The 18,022-nt window shown below is 42.5% G+C and overlaps 1 protein-coding gene across 3 annotated transcripts in view; it reads left to right on the forward strand.

Annotated features, from left to right (window-relative positions):
• Window positions 1-18,022, forward strand: part of C25H16orf62 (chromosome 25 C16orf62 homolog) — a 139,699-nt gene that overhangs the window by 45,565 nt on the left and 76,112 nt on the right. For all 3 annotated transcript variants that reach the window (XM_005697540.3, XM_013974867.2, XM_013974868.2), the window contains exons 10-14: window positions 3,074-3,170; window positions 3,882-3,929; window positions 5,112-5,205; window positions 9,296-9,373; window positions 9,843-9,965. In XM_005697540.3, the coding sequence (XP_005697597.1) occupies window positions 3,074-3,170; window positions 3,882-3,929; window positions 5,112-5,205; window positions 9,296-9,373; window positions 9,843-9,965 (440 nt within the window). The remainder of the gene's footprint in view (window positions 1-3,073; window positions 3,171-3,881; window positions 3,930-5,111; window positions 5,206-9,295; window positions 9,374-9,842; window positions 9,966-18,022) is intronic.

Below are 18,022 nucleotides of genomic sequence, written 5' to 3' on the forward strand. Positions count from 1 at the left end.
TAGAACCTGAAAAGGAGAGGGGCAAACTTTTCTCAAAAATGTCTTTAATCTTGGGGATGACTCTTAACAATAATTATAAAGAAAACTTTTGAAATCTACTATGCAGAATTCTGCCTAAAGAAATTATGTGTAGAGAGAAGTCTGGTGGCATGTGTACTGATTCTTTCCATTTGAATCAAGTTCAGACTGTGATCTTAGTATTTGAGCCCTTTACCTTCAGGAGCTTTAACTGAAGCATAGCTCTTACCGGTTCGGAAAGAAACTGATGTCCTTTGGATTCACAGAAAGTATGTGCTGCTAGATATGGTAATTTTCCCCCCAACATTTCTTCATCCAGCATATGAGTGAAGAGAGCCTGTACTCTAAGTGGTAAAACAATTTCATTTCCATCTTGGGATGAGTAACTTGGGTTTCTTGTGTTGTGGTTCTCATTAGCCGTGGGCATTCCTGTCTTTGGTTTTCCCTGTGGCTGATACAGCCACCTCTGGATAAGCGGTGTCCTTAGCTGACCTGGCCTTTCAGGTCATCATATTAAGATGACGTAGCACCCCTATGAACCCTGTTACATAAAAAGACGTCTCACTTCCAGGGTTGAGACTTGATAAATGGAAGAGAACCAGACTCACTGGTCTACTCCCTTCTCTTAAAATATCCACAGAAGTTCAGGGTTGAAAAAAGGAGCCCATAAAGGAAAAATAGGTGGGAACTGGAAGAAAATGTCTCAGCTCTTCTATACATTGAAGCCTCTTCCTAATTAATTTCCAGATTCTAAATCCATTCTCCATGTAGCAGCCCAGGTGCTGAAGTGTAGTCGATGTCATGTCATTCCTTTGCCCAGAGCTCTTCAGGGAGCTTCCGCCACACTTAGAACTCCCAGACTCCTCACCAAGGCTGCAGCCCCTCATGACCTGGCCACTTCTCCCCTTCCTCTCGCATCTTTACGGGTCACTTTCTTGTTCTTTGACCAGACCCGCTGGAATGTAAGCTTCATGAGGTCAGGGTCTCTCTTATGTGCTGTGCTCTCCTATCTCCCTGGAGCCTAGAATACCACTTCTAGTTGGTTCCTGAGACGTCCGTCGTGAGCAGATGAAGTAATGAAATGTACTATTGAGCTTGCTGTAACATTTTTTTCTTCCCATTTTATTTACTTTTTTCTGTAAGACTTTAAAGTCCTGCATAACATAATCCTTTTCCTAAATGATCTCTTGAACTGGAAGGAAAATCTAAAGCCTTGGTATTGCATATGTGGATTATTGCATAGCTGGCTGTTGGTGTATACACGCAGGACATCTTGCTTTGGTGTGATGTCCCACTCTCCCTGGCAGCCTGATTCCGTGTCATCTCACCCTTTGCTGCACCTCCGTTCCCTTATCTGGAAAGCAAAAGTTTTTAGTAGATGACCTCAGAGACTTATTTTTGCTTTTGGGTCTCAAGTCACATGATTTAGTCACATTAAGGGAAATTAACCTCACCCCTCGTCTGTTTTCCAAAAGGCAAGATTGACAAATGAATTTAAGAATAGCCCTTATCTTTTCCTATCTAGATCTCTTGGAACTTGAAAAAAAGTTACTTTTAAGTACATGGATTCAGGCCAGGAGAGGGAAAATGGTAATTTCCCTTCTCTTAGAAAATGGCAAGTGAATAATTCTCCAATGAATGAAGCATGCCAGAACATCCAAAAATAGACAAATACTTGAGATTGCAGTTCTGAAATATCTTCAGTTGTGATTACTGACTGTTCTCTGCTAGTGAAGTACCTAGAATTTTATTTTTTGCTGATTCCATAGATATTTTAATCACATTAATGGTGTACCACCAAGTAGCAGAAAGTAGAACCAGGGAAGAAAAATGACTCACTGAGCAACATGATGAGGGCGACAGGCTAACATTAGTTTCTTACGTTCTATAGTAATCAGTTTCTCCTGTCTTGGTTGAGTCCTAGAAGTATAAAGCACGCCGAGGGGTTGGATCGGGTTCCAGTTTGTGCAGAAATCATTTAAATGTGAGAGTGCAACAGTAGCCTTCTTGGTGTTGAATAGTTTTTTGTCTGTTTGTTTTCATTTTTCTGTACTCTTTTCCATTTCTTACGAAGATGTATGTCCTTGATTGGGCTTGGTCATCAGTTCCAGAAAACTCAAAATCACAGTAAAGAGAATCACAGCTGGCAGCCAGCCTGTGGTGCCAGCCGTCTTGATTTCTCTCTTGCTCTTGTGGTTCAAGATGGTTATGGAGGTTCTGGCCTTTGTATCTGCATTCTTGCCAGCAGGAAGGAAGAAGAAATGAAGATCAATCCCCTTCCCTTGGAGCTAATTCCTTGCACTCCTGTATATATCCTGGGACCTGAACTTGGTCACATGGCCACACTGAGCTGCAAGGATGGCCGTATGCCCAGCAGAAAATGAGAGCCCTATTATTAAAGAAGAAGAGAGCAGATGGTAGGGGAAAGTAGCATTTTTGTCACAAGGTGACTCAAGTCTTCAAGTGGTATGGCAGCCTAACTGATTTCTCACCTCAGGGTCTTGACTTACCATACATGTCAGGTCCATGTGATGTTTAAAGCACAAACTTCCATCGCATTTCATGTTACAGTTGCAGGTTCCTCGAGCATCTGGAATTCTCAGCGGTATCACTGTAACACCAAGAGCCTCTGGATTAAATTAAAGGCAGTGGCTAAGAATATAGGCTGTGGAGCCAGACTGCCTGAGTTGAATTCTAGCTCATAAGTCTGCTTGCTATGTGCCCTGGGGAAGTCCCTAAACTTCGCAGTGCCTCACTCTGTGTCTGTGAAAGAGGACCAAAAGAGTACATGACTTGGAGGGCTCTTGTGGGGACTGAGCGGGCTGATGTCTGTAAAGTGCTGAATGGCGCCTGCCCCTTAGAAAGCCTCTGTGTGTCAGCTATCATCGTCACTGGTTGTTTCCTAGTAATAATGATATTTGAACGGAAAGCCGTGGAAGGACGGGGCGCCCCGCCCTTCTGCTGCACTGTAACTGTTTTCTGTCCCAGGACTCAGAGCAGCTGTAACAGATCCCAAGAATTAGGAAGGCTGATGGGTATTATTTTTGTTTTACAGATCACTTCTCTCCAGAGAATGTAAATGACACAGCCAAAGAAACATGCTTAAATTGGTTTTTCAAGATTGCTTCCATCAGGGAACTCATTCCAAGATTGTATCCTTTTTTTCTGTCTGATGATTTTAAAGATAGGCTGCAAGAGTTACACTGTTAATAGAGGTTATGTGATGGGCTGCCCTGAGATTCCTGTTGAAAATGGGGTCCTGTTAGGGTCGCTCGCCTGGAAGCACAGCGCCAGCCACACTGTCCAAGAAGCCCTTGGACTCTGGCTCTCTCCAGTTCTCTGGAGAGAGGGGACTTTGACTATGGTGCTGTGTACCAGGCTTTTGTTTCCCTGAAGAACATTCCCACATTAATTTTCTCAATTAAAATGCTTCGAGGTTTTTTAGTTTATGTTTTCTCTGGTCTCAAGACCTTGAAAGGAGCAGGGTCCAGCTTCTCTGCACAAACACCAGTGTTGAAGAACAGACAGTCTGACTTATACACAAAAGGAATATTAGTTCTCTAAGTTTCATCCTTTCCTCATAAAGCCTCAGTTGGAAGTGCTCAAAGCCCAGTTTAAATTTCAGCACGTAATCATAAATCAGTGTATAATGTTTTCCAAATTTTAATTTAAATAAGAAAAAAATCTTGAAAATCAAATGTAGAAACCACAAGCCACTCACTGATTTAATTCTTTGGATTGTCGAGAGCTGTCGTGGCCCCTCTCCTGAAGACACACCTAGTTCTCTGCGTGAACAGTTAGGCTTTTCCCCGTAGGGAACAGGCAGTCTGGAAAATGTCTTCCTTAACGGAATGTTTTTGTAGCTATGTGGAAGCTTCCATCCTGAAGTGTAACAAGTTCCTCTCCAAAACGTAAGGCTCTTCTTAAATGTCCAGAGCCATACATTTCCAAAAAATTTCTGTCTTGCACACGCCTTTGCGAATGGTGCTGCGGTAGTCGCTATCATTCTTTGACTGCTTACTGTGTAGCAGATCTGGTGTTACGCACCTTCCATCCATTTTCTCATTTAACCCAAATGAAAACTTACTGAAATAGAGATCACTTTTTAAACTCTGTTTTACGGAGAAGAAAACTCAAGCTGGGAGAGGTTGGTTGACTAGCTCATGGAAGATCAACTGGATTTGACATCCTAGCTCTGCTGTTACCGGCTGTGTGGTCCAGAGAAAGTTACTTAGCATCTCTGACCCCCGGTCTCCTTGGTGAACAAGCCCCGTGAAGGGGGTCTGTGAGCGTTCAGGGAGCTGCACACCACACTGGGAGCGGCCCCCGTGGGCCCTCGTTCAGTGTCTTTGTGGCTGCTGTGCAAGATGATGAAGAGGTCAGAGATGTCAGAACGAAAAGCCCTTGCCCCTGAGCCCCCTGCTACTCTGGATGTTGTTTTGAGAGTAGTTTTGTGGAGCCAGGAGATACCAGATCAGCTTTCTGAGTGGTGCTGGACACCATCTACATAACTCCTCAGAGCCACAGGCTGACTTGTGCTCTGAGTTGGGTTTAACATGTGTACCAGGTGTGTTAATATGATTGAGATCTGGGATGCCTGGGGGAGTTTTCATTCACCAGTTGGGGGAGAATAAGGCCTGGGGCAGAGGGAAGTCCCATGTGGCTGAAGGAATAAGGAAGTCACAGTTCACTTTACGGGGGATGCTGGGGTCAGGCGTTAAGAGTGGGTGGAGCACGGCAGTAAATCTATGCCAAAGGGATATAGATAACAGCCGAAATATCAAGAAGGGTGAGGTGTGACCTAGTGACCTGTCAATGGATGATAACTGGGGATGGGACAAAAATTGTTAAATTAGTAAAAGTGACCTCAAACAGGAAAAAAGTGAAGATTAGACTCCAGCACTGAAAAGATGGTAAAGATGAAACCATTCAAAAGATGAATTATGGCAAGAGAGAAACACTTGGTACATGGCCTTAGAAAACGTCAGCTTTGACCTTGGTTTGTTTCTGAAACCTGATTTTGCCCCCCTACCTTTAGGAAGTCTAAATGTAGACTTTTGGGTATAAATGCTGCTGTCTTTTCTCTCTCGCAGGGGGATTTCAGAGTGTCTGCCGCGGCTGACGTGCATGGTCCGGGGCATCGGGGACCCGCTGGTGTCAGTGTACGCCAGGGCCTACCTGTGCAGGGTGAGACCACCACGTCCTGCCTCCTCCACCGTTCATGCTTCTCCCTCCTCGCCACCTCAGGAGTCACTGGACGAAGGACTTCATTAGCTGCTAATTTTAGAGCACAGCTTGTCCACAGAAAGCAGGGCTATAGGATTTCTGTTTAAAATTAATTTCTAAGTAGACCCACTTACCCGTAACTCTAATTAGGGTCATCATCTCACAAATGAACTGGGTTTCAGAACTAATTGTTTCTCCCTTCTTGCTGGGAAGGAGGCTCCCGAGGCCTTTCGGCTGATAGGTTACTTCTCATTGACTCAAAGTGTGCTTTCTTTGTCTTTTTGATTGTTTTATCAGATTTGCGGTCTCTGTACTAAAGAGCTGGCTCAGAGCGCTAGTTGGTGAGGGCTGTCTGGCAGGGAGAGGCTCTCTTGGTGAGGCAGGCATCAGGGTCTGTGTTGCCTGGCCTTGGAGGGCTGCTCTGCTGGGTTCAGATTGTAGGTTACTCAGCCTTTCTCTCCTCAAAGCACCCTGAAGCTCCTGCTTAAAACTAGTAAGTTTCCATTTATGAAAAATGCACCCTGTGGAGAGTTTACAGTCCTTTTTCTTCAACTCACATGGGGCCATTGCCTCTTGTCAGCTTTCGTGGGAGTCCCCCTTACTGGTTCCTGAAGCATCGTTTACCTTCAGAGGGGTTATTTTCCCTATTCTGTAGGGTCTTGGTGAACCCCAGACTTCTTGAAGACAAAGCAACTGTTAGAGACCTATCCCTCCCCTACTGTGAAGGTGAAAGTCGTTCAGTCATGTCCGACTCTTTGCGACCCCATGGACTATACAGTCCATGGAGTTCTCCAGGCCAGAATACTGGAGTGGGTAGCCATTCCCTTCTCCAGGGGATCTTCCCAACCCAGGGATCCAACCTAGGTCTCCCGCATTGCAGGTGAATTCTTTACCAGCTGAGCCACTAGGGAGGCCCAAGAATGCTGGAGTGGGTAGCCTATCCCTTCTCCAGGGGATCTTCCTGACCCAGGAATTGAACCAGGGTTTCCTGCATTGCTGGTGGGTTCTTTACCAGCTGAGCTACTAGTGATCATCAATACTATGAAATTAGAAGGTGAGGACTGCAGCCTTTGATCAGCTTCTTTTACCTGACATCTAGCATATGATAGCAGCCCTGTGGTCTGCAGTGTCTCAAAGAAATCAAAATCATTTCCCTCAGAGTGAGAAGCAGACATCCTTAGGAAGAATGCTTTTTATAGGTCCGTTCCCTAATAAAGGAAAAAAGATAAAGCTTTCCAATTAAGGACACCTGCTCCCTTGTAGTAACTGAGGCCAAAGTATTTATGCATTGCCATCTGCTTGAAACTGGCATAGATTTTTCATAGAAGAATATCAGATATATTTCCTCCAGTTTCAACTGTGTAGTATCACGAAGTTTAAATGCTCCTCCCTTGTCAAAGTTTGCTGAGGGCCTATTGTGTGCGCAATTGGACTGGATCCTGTGGGGTGGGTTGGGGAGGATGTAAAGATAGCCTTGTTTGTGTATTTGTGCTCTGTTGCCTTTCCTCTTGTAGCATTCTTTGAACTTACCTTCATATGAGTAATAAAGGCCTAGAATCTTAGTGTGTCTAATGACATACAGTTATATAGAAATCAGAGAGTGAGGGGAAAATTCATTCCCTGCAAACCTGCTCAGTTTTAAAGTTTGAAGGAAGGTACACAAACTAGTGAAAGATATTTGTTGCATATAAAGTGCCTCCCCTGGAGGCTCAAATGGTAAAGAATCAGCCTGCAATGCAGGAGAAACTGGGTTTGATGCCTGAGTTGAGAAGATTCCTGGGAGAAGGGCATGGCCACCCACTCCGGTACTCTTGCCTGGAGAATCCCATGGACAGAGGAGCCATGGCTACGGTCCATGGGGTCGCAAAAGAGGTGGACACGGCTGAGCTACTAACGCTTTTGTTCACTTTCACGTTCAGAGTACCTTTGCATGGCAGATGCAGCTCTAAAACTCAGTGGCAATGAGGAGAGATTACAGACACACCCCGGGAAAGCTGGGTGAGATGTCCTGTATCTGAAATCATTTGTGCCAGTTCAGGCAGAGCACCCTTTACTTTGGTTAGGTAGTTACTGAAAATCTTTTGACATAAAAAGAATAAGAGACAGTGTACAATAGTAAGGACTCTTTCAATTCCAAGTGGCAAAACCTCAGTTCATAGTACTCTGAAACAAAGGTGGGGGATTTGTTGGCGCTTGCATCTGAAGAGCCTGGGGTAGTCCCGGCATGGCAGACCCGGGGACCCTGTGCCGTGTTGGGAGCTGTCTCCTTCCTCATGGCTCAGCTCTGCTCTCCTCTGGGTGACTTCAGTCTGTAGCTTTTTCTGTCCATATGGTGGAAAGGCTTCCATCCTCTCAACTTAGGAACCTCAGTGACAAGATTATCTTTTCCCCAGTGGTTCTAGCCAGTTTCTGGGCAGAATCTCATGGAACCATCTTGGGTCCTTAGTCCGTACATATGCCAGTCACCGTGACAGTTGTTGTTAATATGCCTGCTGACTGAGCCTGGGTCACACGCCCACCCTGGCAACCCAGGGTTGGCTGGGTCCAGCTGCCGCAAACCTCTTTATCTGAGAGGTAAGTTTGAGTCCCCAAAGACAAATCCACTTTGCTGATTCCAGAAACAGAAAGAATGAGTGCCAGGGAGGCAGAAACAACAGATGGATGTCGTGAGTAACTACCCTTGCTACTCTAGGTAGAGATTTTTTCGACCTGAGCAGATTTCCAAGCTGCTCATTTGGTTTTATGGAAAGAGATAAACAAAACACAAAAGCAGTGAGTAGGCAGGGCGTGGGGGGTGCTCAGAGCTGTTTATTAAAAGAAAGTATGATTAACTCCTCTTCTAAGCCACAACCCCTTCAATTCATCTCCACTGCTTGTCCACTGGGCCTTTCTTTGCTGTCGCCTAACAGGTAATTATTGCTTTTTCTACGAAATGATCAGTAGAAGGAAACAATAGAATCAGAACACAGTAAAAATGGACCTGACAGTTGTTGATATTTTTTTTAAATCCCTGTACTTGTCCTTGGAAGCATCTCCAACAGCTATAGAGAGCTGCCCCTGGAATTCACTGCCCCGGTGGATCTTGCATAATTTCCGTCAAAGGAATTCCTTTCAGACATCTAAAAAACACCATTATTGTTAATCTTCATGACCTCTGGGTGGCTGTTGGGGGAGGTGAGTGGTAGAAATCTGTCTTCCCTGGAAGAAACCGGGTCCCAGAAAGCAACTCCTCTTACAAAGTTGTTTTTGTGCTAAAGCACCTGTGTGGAATTGAGGTGCATTTGAGGAACTCAGTTTAAGGAACCTTATGGTGCTTTGTTTTAAATCCATGTAGTCCCTGCCATTTTTGTGACCTTTACTCTTCCATCCGACTCTAGAGCCCTGGCCACCGTCTCTGTGATTAGCAAATTTTTTTCTAATAAATATTCTGAAAATATTACATATCTTTTTAAAACAATGAATGAAGGAGTCGATGGATTATAGTTTTGTTAGGTGTCAGTCATGCTTGTGTAATAAAAAATTTTCTTAAAATACATCAAAATTTATGTCTGCTTCCCTGACTGCCCAGCAAAGAATGAATCCGTGTATTTTAACAATGCCCCAGTGAAGTCCCAGCTGACTCTCTTACATACCAGAATCTTGTTGCTTCATTTAATAAGTACAGCCACATGTGTGTTTATCATTTTTTAGAGAGGAAAAGAATGTATACACTGTCTTGAGAGTACATTTCTCCTTAGTGCTGTATTGATTTGTTCCCTTGGTCATCTGTTCAGAAATACTTTCATTACCTTTGGGAAATTGCGAAGATGATTACTGCAAATGTTGCCCTTTTTTTCATTAAAAATAGCTCCTGTGGTTTTTCTTATAAAAGCGAGATATGCTTGTTGAATAAGAAAATAAATAAAAAGAATGAAAGTTAACTTTCTGGACCTCTCTGTGCTTATATCTACCTATATGTGTATTTTTAATTTACAAAAATGCATCACACTGTATATGTTATTTGCAACCTGGTTTTCCACTGTCAAGTTTATTTCATTTTGTTTGGCTACAGGTGGGCATGGAAGTGGCTCCACATCTCAAAGAAAGCCTAAATAAGAACTTTTTTGACTTTCTCCTCACATTCAAACAGGTAAGAGAACACTATCAGAAGAGCCAATTGGTGTGATAGTTACATGATCACAGATTCATAAAACCCAGTTGGTTTTCCAAGTCTAGATTGCCTTAGAGCTCTTTAGATGCGTAATCCCTAGAAAATTACACTCCCGTCTGTTACAAACAATTAAAATGTGTTGCTTATACTGAACAAGCACAGGGGATTAATATGCATGTGTTAATAAGAAACGTCTCCAGTTGATCAGACTTCCTTCTTAGCATCTGCTGGGTCCGTTTTTTATCAGGTTGCTGCTTCTCACAGCACACATTCCCAGAACAGTTCAGCCTGGTGACATGGGAAACTGTGTGTTTTTCTAGTTTAAAAAAACCTGAGAAGCCAGGCAGTTTCTCTGGGGCCATTCAGATGCTTGCAGATACGCTCACATGTTCTTTGTTTGTTCTGTGACTTCCCCTCCTTTTCTGAGTATTTATTTGGTCTCCTGTAGATTCACGGGGATACGGTCCAGAACCAGCTGGTGCTCCAGGGCGTGGAGCTTCCGTCCTACCTTCCCTTGTACTCGCCTGCCATGGACTGGGTCTTCCAGTGTGTTTCCTACCACGCCCCCGAGGTAACTGCCCAGTGGCTTCAATGTGAAGTCCACTCCCCTCTTCCGCGTTGGAGTGCCCAGTGACGTCATCATCACGGCCCTTTGACAGTGATTCACTGTTGTGTCTGGTTCTGCGCTCAGCCCTTGTCCTGCATTGTGTGTATCCTACGTGGTGGTTTGGCCTGCTCTTCACATGTGAGCCCTGGGCTCAGGGCGCCTGAATCTGAATCTCAGCTCTGTTACTTGGCAGCTGTTGTTACTAAAGCAGAGCTCAAGTCACTTGTCCCTAACCGTGCAGCCTTTTTTCTTTATCGGTGAAATGGGAGCAGTAGTAATTCCTGTTTTCTGGTCTATTGCGTGGATCAAACAAGACGGTCCATGTACAGTGCTTGGTGGAGGAGGGCCCCACACACGGTGCTTGCGTGCTTGTTGTGTCATTGGGATTGCAAATGTGGTTTTTATATCTGCACAAGAGAACTGGGAAAGAGTTAAGACAAAGTGTCACTGGAGGGCAGAGTTTGGATTGTTTTAACTTATTTTTCTTGCCCAATCTGTTTTTTTAACTTTTCAGCCAGTATAATGCCTTGCTTATATTTTAATTTTTGCAAATCCTAAAGTATGAGGAGAAAAATAGGGCCATCTTGTATTCACCTAAAAAATAGGTGAATTTTTTATCAAGTAAATTGATTTTAAATCAAATCAGTTTAATAGAAGATTCTTTTGAAAACTTGTGGCCATTCTCTCTGATCATAAGGGTAGTCTCAGCCACCATATGCTTGCCCAGGCTCCCAGGAAGAAAAACCATGAACTTGACTGATTGAGCTTAATGACTGAAACCTATGAGCAAAACTGATGCATTTGAAAATAAGAACACTTATTCTTTTTCTCCTTAAACAACAGTGAAATTGGATTAAAAACAAAGTACGTGTCATAAGGAATTCTTCCTTTATTTTAAGTGGCGGTAATCTCAGAGGATGGCAGAAGCTGGGAATAGAGCTTTCCTGGGGAGTAAAACTCTAGGAAATCATTATTGTACCAGAAGAAGTGATTTCAAAAATTAGGTCACCCGAATAATAACAAACTCTGATTCTTGGGGCATTTAAACAAGGAAATTGCCGTGTCTCATAAGAAAAAAAATCATTTTCAAAATGTGGAAGAATTAATGTCAGTGTGGAGGGTGGTGCTGGAAAGGTGTGTGACAAAGTGATAGCTAAAAAGTTCTTCGACGGTGGCTGGGGTGTGTCCCCTAGGGAGCTGGAGCTGTGCGTGTCTTTAAGGGGCCACACCTCCAGAATGTAGGCATTTGTCTGCAGCAGTTAGCAACAGACAGGACAGGTAAGTGAGAGGGGGGAAGGGAGAATCATTTAGATGAGAGAAAGGAGAAATGCCTCGAGCTGCAAATACCTGACATACGAAATTTCATATTGAAATCCCCAGTTCCCTCCCTTCCCAAATCAGGGAATGATCATTCAGTAAGGCTGTTTGTTGTTGTTTAAAGATAAGATTCTCCCCACCCCCACCATTTATACAATTAAAATTAAGTTAAACCTTTATGCCCCCAATTTTAGGAACACTTTGCAGAGAAAAGCAACTGTTTCATAAAACATGGTTTGGGCAGTGAAAACAAATTCCTTGGTAAGCTTACCATTTTCAGCAGCTTGTTGTCTGGGTCTGGTATGGAATCCTGTAATGCTGTGCTCAGCTGTGTGATGCAGGTTGTCACTGTTGAAGGAAAGAAGAGGAAGGTGGTAGAGGCTGGGGCAGGTAGTGAGGTAGAACTGAGTTCAAATTGTGACTGTGTTGGCTTGGGCTGCTTGACCTCTTGATGCCTCAGTTTTATCAGCTGTAAAATGGGGCTGATAAATGGAACCTTCCTCAAAGGGCTCTCATGAGATGACTGTGATAGTGCACGTCAGCACATGACCAAGATTGGTGTGACAGGCAGCAGGCAGATGGGGGTGGTCATCATCGTTATCTTTGATCTTAACAGGAGATGGGGCCTGGACTGATTTGAAGGGCAGGAGATGAGTCAGGGGGTAGTAAGGAGGGGTTGAGGGAAGAGACCTGTATAGACTGACAGGTAAGAGGCATAGTAAGGAGACATGCATTACCGGAGAAGAGTGAGGAACTAGGCCGCCTGGGAGTAGCCCAGGCTGCAGAGGTTGTTGATCATTGTGTTGCGGAGACCAGGCAGCTCTTGAAGATTTTTGATCAGGGAGATGATTTGAAAAAAGTGGTGCTTGAAGATCAGACTGGCAGAAGCATACCAGATGGATTAGAAGAGTACCAGTTGGCAGCCATGGAAAAAACAAGAGGCAGAATGGATAGGAGAGGATTTTCATAATCAGAAAACATTCTTTAATAAGTACATATTCATTGGAAAGACTTTGGAAAAGATAGGTTAAAAGGAGAAAAAGAGCCACCTAAAATTCGGTCCTAAGTAACTGGCCATTGTTAACATTCTGGTGCATTTGCTTTTTAATACTTCTCTCTCCACTTTCACTCTTGCTCTGTTGTTACAATTGTGTTTTGCACATGAGAAATTTTTCCCGTATGCCTTTCTGATGCTTTCCCCTCACTTAACATTATAACAAATGCCCTTTGTTAGAGTTTTGTGACCTTTCAGGAAGAGAGTAGAAGGCAGTGTTGGTTGGCTGTGAAGAAATGGAGCATGGAGTTGGGTCAGAGATGCTGCTGAGCTCGGAGCCCTTAACACAACTGCCTCTTTCTGAGGCTCCCTCTGCGCTGCGCCCCACGGGCAGCCCTACTTTTGTAGTACTGTGCTGTGATGCCCTGTGGAGATAGTTCATTTTTTCCAGCTCTGCGTTAAGCAAGTCTGTTGGTGCCAGTTTTCCAACAGCATTTGCTCACTTCATGTCTCTGTGTCACTGTGGTAATTCTCACATTTCAGACTTTTTCGTTTTATTTGTTACGGTGATCAATGATCAGTGATCTTTGATGTTACTATTGCAAAAAAAAAGATTATACCTCACTGAAGGTTCAGATGATGGTTATCATTTTTTAGCAATAAAGTGTTTTTTAATTATGGTGTGTATACATATATATACACTGATTTTTAGACATAATGTCGTTGCACATTTCATAGTGTACAGAATAGTATAAAGCATAATTTTCATATGTACCGAGAAAGCAAAACACTTGTGTGACTTGCTTTATTGAGATATTTACTTCATTGCAGTGGTCTGGACCAGAACCTGCAATATCTCTGAGGTCTGCCTGTGTTGGTTACTTCACTTGTGTCCGTGGCTCAGTTGTTCAGTCTTGTCTGACTCTTTGCGACCCCATGGACTGTAGCCCTCCGTCCAATGGGATTTTTCAGGCAAGAATACTGGAGTGGGTTGCCATTTCCTCCTCTAGGTGAACGTCCTAACCCAGGGATTGAACCTGAGTCCCTTGCATCTCTTGCACTGCAGATGGATTCTTCACTGTTGAGCCATTGAGGAAGCCCAGTTACTTTATTTGGCTGTGTTAATTCACTTTCAAAGCTTCCCCAAGCTAGGTGCTGCTGTTATTGCCATTTATAGATGAGGCACCTGAGGCTTAGAAACTTGTTACAGTCACACAGTTAGAAAGAAGCCGTGTAGCCATTTTCAGAGTGACTCTGAAACCAGCAGATTTGTTTGCTTGACAACTTTGCTTTAGACTTTCATTCTAGTAACTGCTATACTATTAAAGTGAGACTTAAACAAATTGAACCATGGGACTGCTGTCCCAGTGCTCTTACTATTAATATAAGTGCAGTTCAGTTCAGTCGCTCAGTTGTGTTTGACTCTTTGTGACCCCATGGACTGCAGCATGCCAGGCTTCCCTGTCCTTCACCAACTCCCGGAGCTTGCTCAAACTCATGTCCATCGAGTCAGTAATGCCATTTAACCATCTCATCCTCTGTCGGCCCCTTCTCATAACCTGCCTTTGATCTTTCCCAGCATCAGGGTCTTTTCCAATGAGTCAGTTCTTCACATCAGGTGGCCAAAGTATTGCAGTTTCAACGTCAGCATCAGTTCTTCCAATGAATATTCAGGACTGATTTCGGTAGGATTGACTGGTTTGATCTCCTTGCAGTCCAAGGGACTCTCAAGAATCTTCTTCACCACCACAGTTCAAACATCAGTTCTTCAGCTCTCAGCTTTGTTTATAGTCCAACTCTGACATCCATACATGACTACTGGAAAAACCATATTTGGACTAAATGGACCTTTGTCGGCAAAGTAATGTCTCTGCTTTTTAATATACTGTCTAGGTTGGTCATAGCTTTTCTTCCAAGGAGCAAGTGTCTTTTAATTTCATGGCTGCAGTCACCATCTGCAGTGATTTTGGAGCCCAAGAAAATAAAGTCTGTCACTGTTTCCATTGTTTCTCCATCTGTTTGCCATGAAGTGATGGGACCAGATGCCAGGATCTTAGTTTTTTGAATGTTGAGTTTTAAGCCAACTTTTTCACTCTCCTCTTTCACTTTCATCAAGAGGCTGTTTAGTCCCTCTTCACTTTCTGCCATAAAGGTGGTGTCATCTGCATATCTGAAGTTATTGTTATTTCTCCCAGCAATCTTAATTCCAGCTTGTGCTTCATCTAGCCAGCATTTTGCATGATATACTCTGCATATAAGTTAAACAGGGTAATAGTATACAGCCTTGACATACTCCTTTCCTGATTGGGAACCAGTCTGTTGTTCCCTGTCTGATTCTTATTGTTTCTTCTTGATCTGCATACACATTTCTCAGGAGGCAGCTAAGATGGTCTGGTATTCCCATCTCTCAGAATTTTCCGCAATTTGTTGTGATCTACACAGTCAAAGGCTTTGGTGTAGTCAGTAAAGCAGAAGTAGATGTTTTTCTGGAACTCTCTTGCTTTTTCTGTGATCCAGCAGATGTTGGCAATTTAATCTCTGGTTCTTCTGCGTTTTCTAAATCTATCTTGAACATCTGGAAGTTCACGGTTCACGTGCTGTTGAAGCCTGGCTTGGAGAATTTTGAGCATTACTTTGCTAGCATGTGAGATGAGTGCAATTGTGTGGTAGTTTGAACATTCTTTGGCCTTGCACTTCTTTGGAATTGGAATGAAAACTGACCTTTTCCAGTCCTGTGCCCACTGCTGAGTTTTCCAGATTTTCTGGCATATTGAGTGCAGCACTTTCACAGTATCATCGTTTAGGATTTGAAATGGCTCAACTGGAATTCCATCACCTACACTAACTTTGTTGGTATTGATGCTTCCTAAGGCCCACTTGACTTCATACTCCAGGGTGTCTGGCTCTAGGTGAGTACTCACATCATCGTGATTATCTGGGTCATGAAGATCTTTTTTTGTATAGTTCTTTCGTGTATTCTTGCCACCTCTTCTTAATAGCTTCTGTTTCTATTAGATCCATACCATTTCTGTCCTTTATTGTACCCATCTTTGCATGAAATGTTCCCTTGGTATCTCTAATTTTCTTGAAGAGATCTCTAGTCTTTCCCATTCTATTGTTTCCCTCTATTTCTTTGCAATGATCATTGAGAAAGTCTTTCTTATCTCTCTTTGCTATTCTTTGGAATTCTGCATTCAGATGGGTAATATCTTTCCTTTTCTCCATTGCTTTTCACTTCTCTTCTTTTCTCAGCTATTTGTAAGGCCTGCTCAGTCAACCATTTTGCCTTTTTGCATTTCTTTTTCTTGGGGATGGTCTTGATTACTGCCTCCTGTACAATGTCATGAACCTCCATCCATAGTTCTTCAGGCACTCTGTCTATCAGATCTAATCCTTTGAATCTATTTGTCACTTTCACTGTATAAAGAGTCTGCCTGCAATGCATGAGACCTGGGTTCGATCCCTGGTCAGGAAGATCCCCTGGAGAAGGAAATGGCAACCCACTCCAGTACTCTTGCCTGGAAAATCCCATGGACAGAGAAGCCTGGTAGACTATAGTCCATGGAATTGCAAAGAGTCAGACATGACTGAGCGACTTCACTTTCACTTTCACTGTATAATCATAAGCGATTTGATTTAGGTCATACCTGAATGATCAAGTAGTTTTTCCTACTCTCTTCAATTTAAGTCTGAATTTGGCAATAAGAAGTTCATGATCTGAGCCACAAGTCAGCTCCCAGTCTTGTTTTTGCTGACTGTATAGAGCTTCTCTATCTTTGGCTGCAAAGGATATAATCTATCTTATTTCAGTATTGACAATCTGGTGATGTCCATGTGTAGAGTCTTCTCTTGTGTTGTTGGAAGAGGGTGCTTGCTATGACCAGTGCGTACCCTTGGCAAAACTCTATTAGCCTTAGCCCTGTTTCATTTTATACTCCAAGGCCAAATTTGCCAGTTACTACAGGTATCTCTTGACTTCCTACTTTTGCATTCCAGTCCGCTATGATGAAAAGGACATCTTTTTTGAGTGTTAGTTCTAGAATGTCTTGTAGGTCTTCATAGAACCGTTCAACTTCAGCTTCTTCAGCATTACTGGTTGGGGCATAGACTTGGATTACTGTGATATTGAATGGTTTGCCTTGAAAACGAACAGAGCTCATTTTGTCATTTTTGAGACTGCACCCAAGTACTCCATTTCGGACTGTTTTGTTGGCTATTAATATAAACTGCTCTTTTAACATTCTAAAATACAATTCGACTGGCAATGCAAATCTAAGACCAGTGTTGGTGATTGATAAATCCCTGGTGATTGATAAATCCCTCTCAAGCATACATGTGTGTTATTTTCATTCTTTTGAATCAGGGAAGAAACCCCAGAGAAAGGTAAATAATAGAAAGAAGAATAAAACATTCTCCTTTTAATGCCTTTGGTATAAAAGTTCTTTTTCTTCACATTGACATATTTTATTCCTTTGAGAATTAATCACATTAACTCTGGTTTAGAGGAAAGAGGTTTTATCTTTTAAGATTAGTTTATGATTTTGCCTACGGTTTACATGTTTATTTCATCTAGAAAAACAATGAAAATATGATATATGTATTATTTAGTTTACTTTTTAACAGAGCAATAATTATAAAGACTGATTGTAAGCATATTTACTTATTAAAAGTAGAATTACACATCTCTAGAGCAGTCTGGGCTTCATATGAGTTAATCTTAGCTTAGAAATCAGAAATATGTTATTTTCTCAAGATTATTTTAATTATTTATTATTATTTGCTTTTGGCTGAGTTGTGGCATGTGGGATCCTAGTTCCCAGATCAGGGATCAAACCCATAGCCCCTGCAGATAAAAGCACAGAGTTCTAACCACAAGTCCCTCCCTTGTTGGAAAACAGAAATGTGTTATTGACCCAACTTCTTTTTTCTCTTCCTGTACTTTTGGAGTGGGTGAATAACCCTAATCTGGAGACATCCTTAGATATAATGGTGGCTATGCAAAGCGAAATATGTTAATGAAATATCACAAAGATGTATCCTTTCCCCTACAAAAAAAGGTACATGAAGAGTCTGGTGAAACGGTCTAGTTAATTATATTAACATTATACCAATGTCACTTTCTCAACTTTGACAGTACACTGTAGTTATGTAAGATGTCACCATTGGGGGAAGCTTAGTGATGGGTAACCAGCACCTGTACTATTTTTGCAGTTTCTTATGAGTCTATGGTTGATTACAAATAAAACTTTTCAAAAACGTCATCAATTTGGAGCAGTTTGAAAAATAATGTTATAAACATGGTGTGGATTCCTCAGGCACTAGAGAGATGGATTTATGAGTACTAACATGGGAGGAGGGAGCCCTGTGCCAGATTCTTGAGCAAAAAAGGCAAATTGTCTCTCCATATTGATAGTCCATATAGCACGTGTCCATTTTTGTAAAACCAAAGTCTCCTACAACAAAAGCTGTATATTCATAGAACATAGACAAAGGCCTTGAAAGATTAGACACCAAATGTTGACACTGATGATCCCTAGGAAGAGGGAGTTGGGAATGAGAGCATGCATATTTTACTTGATACATGACGGTATTGTTTGAACTTCTGTCCAAAGGCACTTCTTATTTTTATAATTTTTATAAAAAGCAAATATATAGCCAAATAAGTGTAGGGGCCTAATGAAACTTCAAGTTCTGATGTGTCTGTAAATGT

The sequence above is a fragment of the Capra hircus genome, chromosome 25 (genome assembly GCF_001704415.2).
Source record: "Capra hircus breed San Clemente chromosome 25, ASM170441v1, whole genome shotgun sequence".
In the NCBI taxonomy this organism is placed as follows: Eukaryota; Metazoa; Chordata; class Mammalia; order Artiodactyla; family Bovidae; genus Capra; species Capra hircus.